The 18,375-nt window shown below is 38.8% G+C and overlaps 1 protein-coding gene across 1 annotated transcript in view; it reads left to right on the top strand.

Moving 5' to 3' along the window:
• Positions 1-18,375, top strand: part of LOC130594662 (ubiquitin carboxyl-terminal hydrolase 12-like) — a 29,909-nt gene that overhangs the window by 4,872 nt on the left and 6,662 nt on the right. The window contains exons 2-8 of the mRNA XM_057400714.1: positions 7,254-7,334; positions 11,428-11,641; positions 12,590-12,816; positions 14,035-14,111; positions 14,970-15,053; positions 15,703-15,900; positions 17,667-17,745. Coding sequence (XP_057256697.1) covers positions 7,254-7,334; positions 11,428-11,641; positions 12,590-12,816; positions 14,035-14,111; positions 14,970-15,053; positions 15,703-15,900; positions 17,667-17,745 — 960 coding nt within the window. The remainder of the gene's footprint in view (positions 1-7,253; positions 7,335-11,427; positions 11,642-12,589; positions 12,817-14,034; positions 14,112-14,969; positions 15,054-15,702; positions 15,901-17,666; positions 17,746-18,375) is intronic.

Below are 18,375 nucleotides of genomic sequence, written 5' to 3'. Positions count from 1 at the left end.
AGTGCTCTGTAAGAATGACTGTGCAGATAAGGTTCTGATTTGGAAGTGTGGAGTCTTGAGAAGCCTGTGACACTGTTATACCTGCTCCTTTCAAGATTATCAGTTTGTTTTGCCTGTGTAAGCATGGGAAGTGCTAGAATCCAAAGTTCAATTTACCATAATTTGTTATGCCTGGAATGGCAGCCTTCCTGGGTGCGTGAAAAGGATAATTTCATACCCTAAATCACAGTGAGTGATAGCTGAGCTGCCAGCTGTCTGTATCTCACCTCAGTGCTACACAACAAGGCATTTTCAAAGGTGGGGAAGGAACATCTAATTCTGTGTTTAGGAAACCATGACGGTGTGTTCTGTGAACTTCCAGAAGTATGACCCCAGCTCTGCTCCTTTCTGCACTCCCCCACATGGTGATTTTCACAGTCCAGAAGCTGGAACTATTATCACAGCTAATACAGCAAAGTAAGTGCAGGCAGACTTTATGAAATGTATCATCTCATTCAGATCTCTTTCCTGAAAGGTTTTAAGTAGCTCTGGCTTGGCCAGCTTGTTCTTTATTCCCCCATCTTGGGTGTTTTTGGTTTAGTTTGCTCACTCTTTAAATACCAGTTTTCAGTTATGCAGTATATTTAACTAGCTCTTCTCATCTTGAAGGCTGCATGATGGTGTCCTTTGAGGCCTTTCTGTGCCACTTGAAAGCTGCTTCCTCGCTCTTTTTTGAATGCTAGATCTTATGCTTCTCTAACTTCTTAAATAGAAAGAGTTGAGTGAATAATTAGAGACTTCATATACCAGATATGTTCTGGGCACTGCTATATCTCCTAGATATCTTTCTCTTTTTTGCCTTTCTTTAAGGAAAATGTCTTTTGCAGGCAGGTCCATGTGTGTGCTCAGTGAGAAGAAGCTGGTTCCAATCCAAAGGCTGAGTTAGTGTTGAGCCCAAGCTAGTATATCATAAGGGATTTTGATTTCAACAGGCTGTTCTCTCAACATGCTCTGCAGCTTCTGAGCTTGCAGCTGTAATGAAAGTTGAGAGAGATCCTAAGTTGCAATGCTTTGATTACTGTGTTTGAACTGAATGGTATTAATTGCAATAGCAGAAGGATAAAAGACTTGTGTAGAAAGCATGTAATGGGGAAATTAATATTTTGCACTGAGCTAAAACAACCCAGCCTTTCTTCAAGGAGAAATTACTGTATCTTCAGATATCTATGGATTGTACGGAGAGTGTTTTACATTAACTGATTCTCTCTAGCTTGTTAAGAGTAATCTGCTGATATTAGTCTTGTGTGTATTTTAGATTGGGCTAAAGCAGCTGAAGTGTATAGACAAGCGTAGGAAACCACAGCTTAAACATTATAAATGAACAGATAGGATTTTTCCTAGAGCAGTAATATACATCCAGATTTTAAGTGTTCTCTTCTGAAAAATCTGCTGTCTACAAATGAACTGTAAATAGAGCATCTCGCATCTTGGAGCATCCCAAAATAAGCACAGCAAGGACTTACTCAGACTTTTTGTAGATTTTGTCAGGAACATTAGTATTAAAAAAAGAAAGTGCAAGTTTGTGATTGTGTATTTTGAAAAGATGAGAAGAGCTTCATGGTTCTAGTTATTTCCTCCTCTTGTACTTCAAGCAACTGCTTCATCCTCTTGGCATTTAAAAAACTCAGTAGCATTTGTCTGAGGAGTGCACGGTCTGCTTAGGTGTGTCTGAATTTCCATGTCCTTCTAAGTAATCAAACCAATCTCTAGTGTTTTGTCTCATAATGTTGAGCTAGTCATGAATGGTTAGAAAGCCACTGACAGTCTGCTGTTGCATGGGTGCTCCTGTGTAATTTCAAAAACACTATGTGATGAGAGCAATCAGAAATGCTGCTTATGTTGTAGCCTTCTTTAATGACTATTTTAATGGTAATATTTTTTGTATCTTCACTTACAATCCCTCTTCTTTCATCATAGTTTCTTCTTGTTTTCTTACTGTGCCACTTTCTGTCTTCAGCCTGTCCCATGACTGTCACACATCCACCTCTACAGCTTAGAAAGTACACCCAGTTGCTAATAGGTAGTGACTGTGCTAATGTGAGATACTCCACCATCAGTGAAAGCAGATGAGACTAGCACCCTGCAAACGGTGTGGGACAGCTGCCTGTGACCTCCTCATGTGCTCTCTAATCCTTGAGAGACTTGCAGCTTCCCAGTGGTAAATGCCATGAACTACTTGGCTTCCCCTCACCAGATTGCAAGGCTGTTGCAGACAGGACAGTGGGATCTTCCCACTTGTAACCCTTTCCCCATCATCCACTTTGTGGGGTTTGGGTTTTTTTTCCTCATTTTACAGTTTCAGTGCCTCTCTGCTCCCTGTTTGCTCAGGCAGCTTTACAGCATTGACCTGATTCTTTTTGACAGGAGCTCCCAATAACAGCAGGAATACTGACCCAGTGTCGTGCTAATTTTAGTCCTTTTCTTACTGAAGCTGTAGCAGCTCCATGCTCATAAGGTCTGCTCACATGCTTATCAAGATAGCATGACATTGCTTTTAAAACCATTCCAGCGTCTGCAAAGTTACCTTCGTAGCAGCAAAAAGTAGATCCTTATAAATGGAAGTGTGAATTCCTCCAAAGTGTGAAAGTGTTAGTTCAGGGTAAAAAAATCAATAAAGTTACTTAGTCTGTAATAATATCCCACTTACTCTCAGCCAAGTTTTGCAGGGGATCAGGATTTCACTGGGACTTGGTAAAATTCATAGTAGTAAAAAGGGAAAAGTTGTAAGTTGAAGCAAGATCCGTGTGGATGCCGGACATGTGGATTGCTCTCATTAGCTGACCGTAGTTCGTGCTCTGAGCTATGTAGTTGTCATTAATAACTCCCAGCTCTTCTTCTGTTCAGCGACAGTTTCAGAAGAACTCTTTAGCTCTGAGCTTTAATAGAATTTTGTCTGTAAAGCTACTTATGTACAGCGAGTAGAGAAGTGATAACTTCATCTTCCAACAGTAATTTCTTCTTATGACTCTTGTCAGATAAGTGAACATAATCTATAAGCTATTTTTCTGTGAGAATAATTACAAATTCAAGTGCTTTCAAGGGCATAGAAGTATTTGAACCCTGGAAGCTGTTGATACGTTTCCAGTTTCTGAAATCTATTAAATTTAGACCAGGAAAATACTCATCATCTTTGCAGAAATAGTCACAAACTGCAGAATTTGTAAGAGACCATAATGCTGAAGCATATTTCTTTATCTCGTTCTGGTGACACAATGAATTAGCAGTGTAATCTGGCTAAGAAACAGAAGACTACTGCTGTTTTTTCTACTTGCATAGCGTATCAAAATGGAAATGAATCTTTAAGACTTTTCTACTGAGCAAAAAAACCTCATAGCTTACAAGTTGGAGTACTTGATATATCTCAACCCTGGTTTTGATGGGTTCCTCAGTTAAAACTTCAGCTGTACTGTGGGATCACTTCATCTGCCATGACTTGGTTAGGCAGCTACCCCAGGAGAGAGTTTGAAATTGGTCTTTTTGCATTCCTTTTTATTTTAGCATCCCTTTTTGCTTTACAAAGCATGTTTTGTTGGTGTTAGGATTGAGTAAAACCAGTATTTACCCTAACTTCCCTGTATGTGCTGTTGGTACCTCACTGAGTGGGTATGCAAAATGGAGGAAAATTTCATAGGATTTGGAAAGGGACCTCAGTGACCATCTGGCCCAACCTTGAGTGTTTTTGTTTGCATATGGTTTTCTTTGTCATTTCTGATGGGAATCAGTGAGCACGAGTGTTCCTGGGTAGGTCCCTTTTTAATTAGCTATATACATAAAGAAAATCACTGCAGCTATCAGAAAATACTTTACTGTTGGTCTTTTGGGATCTTTTTGATGGCAACTCACGTGGGCCAGGCAGCTTTCCATTTTCTATCTGACTACTAGTGCCAGAGCTGCAGAAACCCACCGAGCTGAGTATGCTGGCCCTGGATTCAGCGTCAGTTCTGCTGGCGGGGGTGTGAGCGGAACAGGGAAGCTCTTGGGAAGTGCAGCCAACCTCCACAACAACATTTTAAGTCCCAGTAATTTCTAGAAGATTAGAAATCCTCATTACCAGTTGCTGAAACTTGAGTTGTTACCTCCCCCACCACGGTGGAAGTGATAAATTCTCATCTCTCCAAGTCTAATTATATAAGTAAACCAGTATTACCACTGTAGTTAAAGGAGGGGGATGTTTCCTCCATGGGTAGTTGTGTTGCCTACATAAATTGGTGTTTTGTTCCTGCTCACATTGCTGCAGACAGAAAGTTTTACCATCTCTTCCTGAGCCAGACTAGCAGAGCAGTGTCTTGAGAACGTTTCCTTCTTATTTGCAAATTCAGTTGCAAAGATTGTGGACTGTGAGTAGCTGAATTTGACTCCAGTTCTGCAGCCCTACTCACAAGCTCATCATCTGTTTCCATCCTGAAACATGACCAGTTTGTGCTGTCATCCTTTTTTTTCCCTTCCATCCTTGTTGCCTGGTGTAGTGTGGTTCTTCTGGACATTCACTTCATGATAAATCACTCTGTACTGTTTGCAGTGTAGTTACTTTATCGTGGTATGCCAGGCATGCTCATAGTCCAGAGCTTCTTCAGTATGTTATGTGTTATTTAATTTGCAAGTTTGCATCTTCACAACTGTTTGAGTAGTTTGTGAGCTTTGATTCCTCCCACAGTCACTTTGAGTCTTGTTTTGGGTTTTTTTTTTATGGTTTTGGGATGCTAATTTCAAATGTTCTCTGACAAGAAACTTCAGAACCATTGCAACCGAATGTCAGGTTAAATGCAGCTTCTAGGGCAGGTTGACTTGAACTTTAGCATTTCATTTATAAAAGAAGCCTTCATAGTTTTATCTGCCCCTGCAGTTAAGTTCCCAAATTTACAAAGTCTGGGCAGTAGATGCAAGGAAGCCCTTAAAAGAAAGACTCATGTAAGCTGTGAAGTTAATGGGTAGATACATGAGGAATACAGGCTGGTGGTTTAGCTGGGTTACGGCACTGGTTTGTGGGAGATTATTAATTTCTTTATAGCATAGTTTGATTAAAAATTTAAACTCTTATGCCTTTATTTTTTTGTTCAGGTATTTATTCCATATGTTGCCTTGCAGAATGGAGCATTAAGGTTGTCTAGTTTCACTAGTTCTGTAAGTTGTGGTACCTGCCTTAGTTGTCTGTTTCTCTGGTGTTTCTATAATACAGTACCAGATATCAGGGAGGAGTTGAGAAGAGTCCAGAGAAATTTAATCTGAGCTTCATAAGCCTGCAGATTTTACGTATATCCCTTCCTTAATCTCAAAGTATGCAGAATGTCAGAGCAAAGGAACCTCATTTAGCACTCGGCTCTGATTTCAAGACCAAAAGCTTTTCAGAACCTGTGGCTTTTACAAAGCACGTAACGTTATAGTTGCCTGCTGTGGTGTTAGCCAAAGTCAGTGCTGTTCAGAGCAACGTAAGTGAAGAGACCTGTATCAGCAGTTCTTCCTCATAGGTCTATACCTATGCCTAGATTTGCTTTGTTTTTTTTTTTTTGTGGGAGATAGTAGAGAGAAAAAGAGGTACTTGGAAGCAGGGAATAGCTGTTGGGAAACAAATGAGAGGAGCTGCTTGAGCTGGCGCTGCTGCCTCGAAAAATATCTGTGTAATTGCTGCTTGCAAAGAGTCTTGCTTGTAAATCTGTCAGCACCTAGTGAATGTTTTTGTGTTTTTTATAGTACCCAATTTTGAACCATCCTCATTTTCTGTCTTGTTTTGATATATGCAATGCACTATAAATCCAGTGTGGGAGATCCAACTACAAAGTTTCCATTCCTTCTGATAAACTGAATTATTTCTCGCTTTCTTTCCTGTTTCTTAGAACATTTTTAGTTACTTCTTTCTTAAAGACAGTCCAGATGAACTGTCTGTAGTCTCTACTTGTCTGTGGTTTATCTCAATAGCAGAATGCTAAGGGAAATGATTAAAATATTTGCTCAGCAATTAAAAACCATTACGAGCTTCAGGGAAACAGATGAATTTTGCTGGGCTGTGATTTTTGTTTGTTTAGTGCTTTTCTGAGGTGTTTTAAGAGGGCTTACCTCTGCAGAAGGATTTCTGCTTATTGTTTGCAGAAGGTTATAAGTGGAGTGACTTGGATGTTTAAAACAGAAGTGAAGAATGCAAAGTGCTTGGATTCCATGTTGAATGATGGCAACTCTGCAGATAACGGCACAAGATGCAGCTAAGGACTGTTGGAAGATAAATGTTAGAGGACAAGATGGAGTGGTATGAGGGAAGATACTAGATCCTAAATGGGAGCTCAGCTGTAGGGTATTGGTAGATTTAAAGAAGGCAACGAATGGAAAGAGATGCATAAACTGCTTTGAATTTGGAGTGGACAAAGTTAAAATTGAAACTAGAATGTTGCTATGCTTTAGTTCCTGTTTCATGTGACAGGTAAGACCATATCAATATGTAGTGCTATATTTCAGTTGTATCAAAACTAGTGCAGTCCTCGTATTGATGGAGATTCAGAATATACTCTAAGCTTAATACATAGTCCTTAAATTAAGGGTGGCAAAGCCAAAGCACTTGTAGGTGATCTGAGTTTGAGGAATGTCTGACAAAATTCTTTCCATTCTTCTGGGGTTTGTAACTATGTTTCACTTGTCCATAGACCCTTCCAGAAATGAAGTTAGAAAAATTACAGTATTTCTAATGTAAAGTGTCAGTGAAGGCAAGATCTTTTCAAGAATTCTTTATATGAGATACAGATAATAAGCAGCCACATCAAAGCTTTTGTGCAGTCCATAGGACAAAAAGACATCTTTTCTTTCATGGGTTTTATAGCCTGTATGGTTTCTGCCCTCTAGGTTTAGAAGTTCTCTGTGCGTTAGTGTCTTTTATTTTTACAATGCGTTCTTGGCTAAATCTCAGTGGGTGTTTCTAGGTCACTGTGACTAACCTGGAGTCTTCGGTGAGGACAAATTTCTTGTCAAATGTCAAATAAATTCAAATGCAACCCCCCCATCTCTTAGATCAGACAGCTCTAATTCCAGCTGAAGTTGAGGTTTGAAGTGGAACCATGATATCTTTTATAATAAAGCATCATATTGGTTTCATGTTGAAGAACATAAGAAACACAAGATGCTGATTCTCACTGGAGGTAACTTATTTTCTCAGTTTCCTTGGTTTTATAGGGATAATATGAATTCTGTTGGAATTTTTTTTGGTTGGACATTAATGTTCTGTTTCTTTTTAGGGCGCCAATGCCTCTGCTTTGGAGAAAGAGATTGGTCCTGAACAGTTCCCTGTGAATGAGCATTATTTTGGCTTGGTCAATGTAAGTGAATTTTCTGTAGTTGACAAGTTTTTAAATTCATATCCTAATTTTGAATTGAAGAAGATTCTCTATTAGAACTTTATGAATATTTCTAACTAAAAGTGGGACTGCATGAACACCACATCCTGCAGTATGGTGCTCTGCCTTGTTATTAATGCAGATATCAATTTAATCGTATTATATAAATAAGCATATTTTTACTGTATTTAAAGTCTTTGAGAGAAACCTTCCTACTCAGGTACATTTCCAGTTACAGGATTTCAATATTTAACTGGAAAGGACATTGATAAAGTGTGTAGATTGTTCATAGGCTCTTCGAGAGAAGCGAGATTTGATTTTACACTGATGCTGCAGTGTATGGGAGCCTTGAGGTTGTAAAATGAAAATGTGTTACTTCTCTAAAGACATGTTATTCCTGGGATTAGTGGAAATTTCTGTATGTGAGGACATAGCTAGAAAATGAAGGACATGGACTTGGTCAATAATTTTCTTACATGTAGTAATACTCCTGTTTGTATGTTTGGACAGCCTTGTGTAACAAATGTTCTAAAAAGATGTATTTTTTGTATCTGTCGGTTTGGATAGACCTGACTTGGCTGGGATCTGTTGGGCAATAACAATTGTCTACCCACATTCCCTCTGGGGAGAAGGCAGCGTTGATGTTGTCAGTGCTTCTGGAGGAAAAAGCAGCTGGTGCCCTGACATCTTTTACCAATTAATATAGGAAGTCAGTTAATAGGAACAGTGACAGTGGTTCTGTGGCATCATGTTTATGGTGTGAAAATACAGGGAAACTCACTAGAAACTAGAAGTATACTTCTGTTTGCTGGTCATCCAGGTACATTTCATTGAGAGCCCACAGATGACCTTCTTTTTGATACCAAATAAGGTTAACATAGCTAGTAATGTGTTACATATTGCAGCTCATTACCAACTCATTTAATTGACTTCTGTGTGGGTTTCTAGCACTTTGTGTTCTCAAACACCAGGCTATCTAAACACATTGAGTTATGTTCTTTAAGCATGGTGTTAATGGCCATTCCAAAGCTGCTGAGGTTTGCACCATAATGAGAAAAAATGGAAGGCATCTCCAACTGTAACAGAAATAGCAGAGCGATGAATAGTGTGAAGAGGAAAAATAGCATTCTAAAAATAACCAAAATTATTATAACCACATCCATTCTCTGGTTTGAAGAAGAAAATATGACTAATACTGTTGTGCCTTATTCCTTGCAACCAGTTTCTTCAGGATGACTGTTTTCACGCTGTTGTTCTGCAGAGCTTTGTCCTACGTTATCTCAAGTTCTTCCATAATGCAACTTTTAAAAGGGCAGTGTCATGGTTTCAGCATCAATACTGGTACATGTGGTTGCATTGCAAATAGAATCAGGTGTTGAACCCATGGACAATGCAGGCTCTGTTCTTTAATAGTTATTTTCTCTTTGGATCAGTGAACTGAACCAGATTTTCCTGCAGTCAGACTATTGCTCTAGCCACTGCAGTCTGGGAGAAGGGTCTGGTTGTTCCTTCTGTGACAGCCTGTTAAAATAGGTATGTGTGATGGTGAACTGAAGTGCAAGAGGCAAGAAACAATGGTTTCGTTCCCAAGTTTCATCTCGGTTTTCATTTCAAGAGGCTCCTATCTTAAAATGAGCTCTTCAGACTTTATTTTTACATTGACAGAGTGCAATTTTACAAGTTCTCACAGAGTCAGATAATGTTGACTCTAAATACAGTCACTTTGAAGCAAAAGCCCACTGTGTTTTGGCATCTAATTAAAACACTTATACCAGAGAAACCATCAGAAAAAGATTTTATAACCTTCATGTTTGTGCCTGTATTTCATTTGTGTTTAAGGACTTTGTACATTGTGTATTTGATCTGTGCAAACAGCTTCAGGTTTGGCAATACTTATCAGCCTATGAGAAGTGCCTTGCCAAGCTGGTTTTGGGGGTTATTAGAACCCTCTTTTTTTTTCCAGGCAGAATTTCTAGCAAAGTTAAAGTCACGATTGGAAAGAGCTGACTGCTTTGTACTTCTAACTGCAAACTGATTGCAGTTTAAAACCGTGACCCTATGTAATGGGGTTTATTTGTGGAGAACTCTAATAGTGAGAAGTGTAGATCAATAACCAAGAGATTCAGAAGTTTCCCAGTGCCCTAAATTGCTCAAAGTTGGAAGGATTTTGATATAGCATGAGAAAAAGAATTGTTGAAATAAAATGTATCACGGTCTTTTTGTAGCGTATTTGGCATGCAGTGTAATAGCTAAAATGTTAACATGCGAGATACTGATTTCAGGAGTAAAAGGTCTTCCACGTTACTTTATGTAAGGGTAGTAGCAAATAAAGAGAGTTGAAATACTTAGAAGGATGTTTGTAAAACCTAAAGCATGCCATGAAGTGAATTTTCACCTTATCACTTTACTGCAAAGCATCTTACTGTCAGGAATTTTCAAAGCTATTTGGCTGGAATCTTAATTCTTTATCTCCTTTGGGTCTTCTGTTTAGTTTGGTTTTAATAATATCTCTCTGTTTGGGTATCACGGCATGACATGTATAACCAGTTGACTTCATGCTTTTTGACATGATTTCTTCATTAATACAGTCCTGAAATCTCATTAACTACTTGCTTTGTAAACATTTTTGACTTAAGATTTACAGTGAGCTGCTTTTCTATTATTATCATTTTAAGATGGCTAATTTCTAGTTACTTTTCTCTTAGTTTCCTGGGATTATTACAGACAAACTCATTAGATACCTCATTGGAAACAACAGTTGATCTGACTTGTGGTAGCTCTCCTGCCTATTTTGTCTTGTATTCAAGTTTAGTTAGCGTTTAGTTTTAGTTAATTTGTGTAGTTGGGCTTTAGTTTGTTTCCTAGGTCTCTAACAAGTGTATGAGTTAGGTTCTATCCTTATTCATATATGTTTTCAGCTTGCATACTTGTTTTCCTCATGTCAGTTTTAAGGCTTGTTCCATTTGTTTGCATGCGGTGTAAATTAATGTAACTATAATGCTGTGACCTTCTTTGCTGTATGAATTTAACTGTTAATTTTCTGTTTCTAATTATTAACTTGAAATCAGTCTGCTACAGTGATCACCCCAAATTTTGGTGGACAGTTGTGGCAATATTCTCTGAGCACCACTTAAACACAGAAACGTGACTGCAGAACATAGTCTAAGATCAATTTGTTTAGAGTATTTAGCTCTCAGTGCTATTGAGATGCGGAATCTTATCACCAGAATATCTGGAGACTGGAAAACCTAGAATCTGTTTCAATGTTTAAAGCAGCAGCATTGTACAATACAATTGCCCAATAAATTGCAACGAAACAACTGGAAAACCCTGATGTATTTCTTGTGGGTGATGTACTCGTATCTCCGTGCTCTGAGTGTTTCTTCTTCTTGAGAAATGTGGAACACTGCCTCTGGAAGTTATCACTGTCCTCCTTTCTCTGAAATGACACTGCCTTCAGATATGGCAGATGTAAACCAGCTGCTCTTTGAATTTGCCTGCATCATGTACTCCCCATCGTATTTCCTTATAAACAGGAAATATTTAACATGTACCTTGCTATCTCTATAAAGTACTTTGTGTATCTGACACAGGCAAATCTAACATAGGAGGTCATGCACTGGCTTCTGGTTGCTGTAATACAGCTGAGACACACTGAAGCTGACTGATGCTTGTCCCTCTGTTCTGCTGTACCATTGGCACCCCTCAGAGCAGTATTGGCTGCATCTCTCCGGGCAGCATTAGCAGCATTCTGTGTTGTCTCCAGAAGTTTCGATTTTTGTGATGAGCCCTCAATTGGAGTTTATTTTGTCATTGGTTTCCTGCTTTTTTTTGTGTACCCAGTATCACTGTGACTGTGTCTTCTCTTCCTTTTCTTGCTGTTACCAGCTGGGATAATACAAGGATGAGTCTTTTACACCATACCTCCTAGTATTTCACCAGTAAATGAACTCTGACAGAGAACTTTTCCATTTTCAGTATGTGACCTTCTTAAAGAGCAGCCTCTTTCTGTTACTACTTTTTAACAAACCCAATCTGAGAATGTTTGTTTTCCCTTCTGTTCTGTTTCAACCAGTTCGGCAATACCTGCTACTGCAACTCAGTCTTACAGGCACTTTATTTCTGTCGTCCATTTCGGGAAAAGGTTTTGGCATACAAAGTGCAGCCTCGAAAGAAGGAAAGCCTCCTGACGTGCCTCTCTGATCTCTTCAACAGTATTGCTACGCAAAAGAAGAAGGTGGGAGTCATCCCACCCAAGAAATTTATTTCCCGATTGAGGAAAGAAAATGGTAAATGAATAAATGAAGTTTTTATGTAGATATTAGCATGTAAAACCAGTTTATTTCTTAATGAGTCCGAATAGTCAGGTTTTAACAGATTTCTGGAGGATTTTTGAACTGCTGTTTGTGGTGTGATTTTTCACCACCTCTGTAGCATAGGAACAGAGATTGTATCAGAACTGTGCTGTGTCAAAGAGGACTATCTGGGTATCTTTGTTTCTCTGCTTGCACAGGCCAAGTACAGAGCATGTATACAAGTCTTGGTGCTCCAGTTATTCCCCATTGGTATGGTGCTCTGTGGAGGTCTGCTGCAAGTCAGCACACTTCAGCTGTTGCTAGAAATTGTCATGGGCTACACAGATGTCATGGAGTTCGGCAGAGTTGAACTCTCCGGGGAGACTCAGCCACTCTTAGCTTGCTCTCTTACATTTGTGGTGGGATAAATTCCTAATGATGAGAACTAGTGGCTATTTCCCAGGGCTGCTTTGTGAGGAAGAGTTCTGTGTGTTGATTTATCATCCCTGCTTGAATTTGAAAGATAACAAACTCAGAGCAGGGGATTTTTGCCTTTTGATACTGGACTTAATGAACTAATAGCCCAAGGCAACTCATCTGAATGTCTTTAGTTTTCTCCCTCCCAAAAGGAAGAAAACCCAACAACAACCCCTTCAAACCACTTGTGGTTTGCTTCAGTTCCAAGAAATGCCCAAACTCAGTTTCCTCTATGTTATTTTGCATCCACCTGTTTCTTGCCAGCTGAGGAGTAGATGGGGGTAACCTAATGTCTGCTGTGAGAATAACGAAGTGCAAGTCTTCAAAGACTCTTGAGTGTGTAACCCACAGTTGTATGATAGGGTAGAGAAGGGGGAAGGGCAGGCACTGATTGCTAAAAGTGCAATAACTTGATATTATGAAGTATCTGTGTATTTTCATTCTTTTTGATCTCTTTCTTTCCAGAATTATTTGATAATTATATGCAGCAGGATGCACATGAATTCCTAAACTACCTACTTAACACGATTGCTGACTTACTGCAAGAAGAGAAAAAGCAGGAGAAGCAGAATGGCAAACTGCAGAATGGCAGCATCGAGAGTGAAGAAGGAGACAAGACTGATCTGACGTGGGTCCATGAAATCTTCCAAGGAACACTAACCAATGAAACCAGATGTCTTAACTGTGAGGCTGTACGTTTAAAACAAACCCAAACCTCTTAGATTTTTGACAGGCTCTGGATCATTTTCCCTAATACTAAGCACACTTTTTCATTTATTAGGATAGATGAGATTGCACTCTCTCTATTAAAATACGGAGCATAGCCTATTTTATGACTGTATCACCTCTATGTTCAAACCAATACTCATTAAGGTATGTTTCTCAGAAAGAGCGTAGTGTTTTTTCTGTTCCTCCTCCCTGTTTCCATCAAGGCAGTCTGCACCTGACTGATACAAGCTGCCTTTTTGTCTTCATGTTATTTCCTGTGTCAGTGGTTGATAGTTGATGTTGTGTTTCTACATCAGAACTGCTCACTATTTATTTAATTCTGGGTTAAACTGAATTTCTTAAACGGGAAATCTGTGCTTCTTGGTGCTGGTCCATCAGCACTCTGAGAGCAGATGAAGTGCTGCAGCATCTAGAATTAGAAGAACCACACCACCTTCAGATCAGGAAATTGTAGTTAGTCATGTTCTCTGATTTAATATTTCTAAAAAAGAAAATGAAAACCCAGATGGGGAGAGAAAAAAAGAGAGATGTGATTACAACTGAAATGACTGTTCTTGGCATTTAAAATCTAAGTTAGGGCTATGTGGTGAGTAAAAGCTCTAAAAATGATCTTAATATTGTCTCAAGAATTTTGAAACGAAATGTGACTGTTCCACAAATGGAAAGCTGCTTTTCCTGACTGCTAACTCATTTAATTGAAACCCCATCTGCCTGATTTTCCACTTCCTATTTACTGTTAAACTCTGAAATGCAGCAGGAAGCTAGCTCAGTCTGCAGAGCAGAGTGGGATACACTTAGAGCTTCTCCAGCTCTGAGTGGTTAAAAACTTGGTTTTGCCAGTGGAGTAAGCAGATGTGTCTTGGAGTCTCAAGGGGGACAGATGTTTTGCAAGAAGGGGTCTGGGGCTTGGGTTTTTTGTGGCTTTTTTGGTTTTATTCTTGTTTTTTTGTTTTGGTTTTTTTTCTTCCCCTTAATATTAATCTCTGGATTGTAACAACACAGCTTATTTCTTCAGTTTTAGTTCACCTCAAGAAAAGGCCTCTGTGTGCGTGTATTTACTTTTTATCATGAAGCTCTCTACCTGCAGCAACGGCATTGCACCATCCCGCAACTGGTTAAAAGAAATCTGCCAGTTCTAAACTGTTATGAAATATTTCTTCTTTTTTTTCTTCTTCTTCAAGGTTAGTAGCAAAGATGAGGACTTTCTGGATCTGTCGGTTGATGTGGAACAAAATACATCAATTACACACTGTCTAAGGTAAATGAAAGTATTTTGGGATGGAAAAAATACCTACCCTTGGTCAGAAGGAAAGAGCTGGTGTAGCTGACCTGTTGTGTGACAGATCTAGGCTTTGACTTATGCTAAATCATGTTCATACATTAAACCATGTTTATTTTACTTTCATCCTGAGTTTCTGAGGCTGCTGGTTCCTCTGGGTTTTAGTAGCTAATGAGTATGGTGATTTCTTAGTGGTATGTAGTCAGGTTTTATCAAAATGAAACATAGTATGTTTGGTTTCATAATAAATTGCTATTTATTTTAACATTGTTACTGCATTTCAGTTGCCTGGTCCTCATGTTTGTGGTTAGATTTATGGGGTTTTTTTTCCCCGGTAGAAATTTGCCCTTTGTATTTAACTGCTAGCTCCAAGGCTTATCAGCTGCTTGGATACTGCAAGTTGCATGTAGCATCTGGCTTTTTAATAGCTGATAATGGATGTATAATTGCTAGGAGCTGAAAGATAATCCACGTTTGGCTAGTCAGTGGCTAATGGCTATAGGTGTTAACATTTAATGTCTGGAAAACATGGAGTGGCTACCTTTGGAAACAACACACAATCACGTTATTGCTGTTTATGTGCCGTGTTTGATTCCTGCCCAGAAAGTATGCAGTTAATACTTGAGGGTGTAATTTTTCCAGCTGAACTTTGATAGTACATCTCAAGACTGGGACAGCTACACCTAAAATGTGTTTGGGGGCTACGAGCGATATGAATAAGAAGAATTTCATCTTCTGTGTGTACTTTGGTTATTTTCAGCATTATTAGCAGTAACTTAGAACTGGATGGTCTGAGTAACTGTCCCTGCTTATCTGACTTTTCTTTCATTTCCACAGAGGATTTAGTAATACTGAAACTCTCTGCAGTGAATATAAATACTATTGTGAGCAGTGCCGCAGTAAACAGGAAGCACAGAAGAGGTAAGGTTCAAATATTCAGGCTAATGTAAATGCTCTTTAAAATCGGCAGCTGTTGGAAAAATACACCTTGTGAATTCAGTGAAACGAAACATTAAGACTGTTTAAGTCTGTGTTAGGGGAAGGAGTAAGGAAAAGCTGGGACACCAAATAACTTTATGGCAACCTCATCAGAGAGAAATGAAGAGATTAATTTTGTATTCCTCCCAGAAGAGCTTCTATCTGGTGCTTCCAGACATTCGTGTTTTCCCCAGTTAGCATTAATCAGCTTAAAGCCACTGAAAACCATCCCATCTGCTTTCACTATGAATACTATATACAGAAATGTTACTTTTCACTCTTACTTGGTCACAGCCGGAGCAGCAGGACAGATTTATCTGTTTCTTCCCACTCATGTGATGAAAACCTGGTGTTTTCAACATAGACATTTGTCCTGCATTTAGATGCCAGTTGTGTAGTTAATAATTCAGAATAAATACTGCATTTTTCTCACTGGAATATACATGAGAAAAGCAGCCTTTTGAAAATCTTCATCAACATTTTAGAAGCCTTCTAAGAAGCTTTTTCATATTAAAATTGGTTTTGAACAAAGCTTTGTTTTAGGTGATCTGCTAACTCCTTGTTCTTTGTCTAACATATTTTTGTGGTTCAGAATGAGAGTGAAAAAGTTGCCCATGATTCTAGCTCTGCACTTAAAAAGGTTCAAGTACATGGACCAGCTGCATCGATACACCAAACTCTCCTACCGGGTAGTCTTTCCTTTGGAGCTCCGGCTCTTCAACACTTCAGGAGATGCTACAAATCCTGACAGAATGTATGACCTCGTGGCTGTAGTTGTTCACTGTGGCAGGTACGTTGGTTTTGTGCTTTCTGGACCTTAAATGTATTCCCTTGCAATTTCAAAGGAGTCTGTCAACTGTATGCCATTTTATGTTATCAGTGTGGTGCCTGACAGTATTGGAGCATGCTGAGCAGCATCAGAGCTAGTTGTCCAACAGTGTTCAGTCTTTTTACTGCTTTAAATATTGCTTTCTGAGTACGCAGTTTAAGCTTTGTTCTTTCATCAGCTTTCAGGTATGATGGCAATTCAGACAAGTTGTTCCTTTGAGCTGCAGCAAAGTAAGAGCAGGCTTTAAAAACTCAAAAACAACAAGAAAAAAAAAAACATTCCCAAACCTACTTTCCAGGAAAGTTGAATAAAATAAAAACAAATCTTGGAAAAACACGTACTAAAACAGAGTCGAGTCACTGTTCTCATGGTGCTACTTGGGAAACCATTGAAGGTTTTTTAGAAGCTGGTGCCACCGTGTGGCGTAAGCTGTGTACTGCGGAGGTTTAAAATCCCCATATTCTATTACTTTTGTTGTTGTTGTTGTGGCTTTAATTCTGTTTTTTAAAAGCAAAGAGGAAAATATTTTTAAGCGCTTTTAAGAAAAAAAAGCAGCCATGGAAAGCAAAAAAAATACAGCTGCCCTCTGGAAGTGGGAGTTTTGAAGTAATAAGTTATTACAGCACCCAAATGTTTTGAACTGTGCTTGTGAGGAGCAAGACAATAGAATCAACGTGCTAATATTGCACAGGTTTTAGTGTAAATAAACTGCATAACATTCTAGGTGATTTCTGTTGTGGTACAGTTGTGCTGGGGTTTATTTATTTTTATCATTTTAAGATCTTATCCTATGCAATTTCATAGAACGGTTTGGGTTGGAAGGGGTCTTAAAGCTCCTCCAGTTCCAACCCCCTGCCACCGGCAAGGACACTTTCCACTAGAGCAGGTTGCTCATTTTCTTCTGTAGATTCTTATTTTGCAGTACCTGTAACTACACTTACATGTTTTAACAGTGGTGAATAATAATTCAGATGTATTAAATGGCTTTGCCTTTTCTTCTCAAACTCATCTTTTAGGAGCCCTGTGACTCCTTGGGCTTCAGTTCTTACTAGAAACTTACCAAAGACTTAAGAGAAACTATATTTTCTAAATATTTGACTTCTCAGAACTTGTTTTTAAGTATTTTGCCCTTATACTTCTACTTTTCATTTAGTTGCTCTAAACAGAGAAGTTTCATTCTGTGACCGGTAGTGTTACACACAATTCTGGAAGGACTAGAGAAGTACTTTCTTCTGCCTGAAGCTGATATGAATATAGGTTATTTTAAAGCCTTATGTAGAACCTAAGTAAAAAGTAAAGCTGGAAGGTGGGGAATATATATATTTATATTTATTTTTTCCATCATGTCCCTGGGCTGTTCTCTCAGAATTTGAGGTTAGTAGATTGGTAACTCAGATTTTTCAAGTGGTCAGAGTACTCAGCAGTGGTGAATGTAACAAAGCAGTGATTGAAAAAAAAATGGCCTTAATGTTGCTTTTTTAATATACGAATGACTATATGAAATACTTACAAATTGTGTAGTTTGGCTATATTGCATTTGGCAAGACAGAAATTTTATTTCAAGCAATTTGACAAAGTGTAAGAACCTACATGATGTTATGAGTAATGTTAGACAGCACAAGGAGCTGAGAAATCTAACTGCCAGTAATAGCTGGAGTCATGTGGGAGCAGTGGGCCTGCCTTTGTAGGCACAAGAGTAATAAGTCTTCAATCCTTTTCTCTGGCAGTGGTCCAAACCGTGGACATTATATCACCATTGTGAAGAGCCATGGCTTCTGGTTGCTGTTTGATGATGACATTGTAGAGGTAGGTACAGTATAACATGGTGAAAACAAGTGTAGGCATCATCAATGTCCAGCTCTGGTTTTATGTCTGGGGTCAGCTTTTGCACCTATGAAAGTATTTCAGTGAAACCTGTGCACAAAATAATTCTGGACATTTCAAAAGCAAACTTGGGCATTCTTGTACATCTTTGTTGTAGAACTAGTACGGACAAGGGCAACCAAACACAAGGGCTGCATTGACACCTCAGGCACAGGGTGGTATGCACCTTGTCAGGCTGAAATTGTCTTATTCAAGATGTAAAATGCTCTAACTTCAACCCACCTTTGGGACTCCTTTTTGCCACTAACTTGCTTTGTGATAGTTGCATCTCATTGCTGCATCTAAGAACTTCTGATCTTTTTCTCTAGGCAATTTTCTCCAAGAAATTGAAGTGTGGAAAAACTGTTAGAAAAAGATGTGGGAGACTCTAGTAAGGTCCTGAGAGCATACCAAGATGTTTGGACTGTTAGCAATAATGTTTTAACAGTCTGCTCAAGCAGATTTTTCCTCAACTTTTCTACTGACATAACTGTAAAGACCAATACCCAAACTATTTATAGTTCTATGTCTTTCACGTAATTATTAAACAAATATCAAACAGTAGAACAAAAA

The sequence above is a fragment of the Pezoporus wallicus genome, unplaced genomic scaffold (genome assembly GCF_028554395.1).
Source record: "Pezoporus wallicus isolate ANWC-B61680 ecotype Strahan unplaced genomic scaffold, APGP_CSIRO_Pwel_v1 contig_8803, whole genome shotgun sequence".
Lineage (NCBI taxonomy): Eukaryota > Metazoa > Chordata > Aves > Psittaciformes > Psittacidae > Pezoporus > Pezoporus wallicus.
This window is presented reverse-complemented; position numbering and strand designations above follow the sequence as displayed.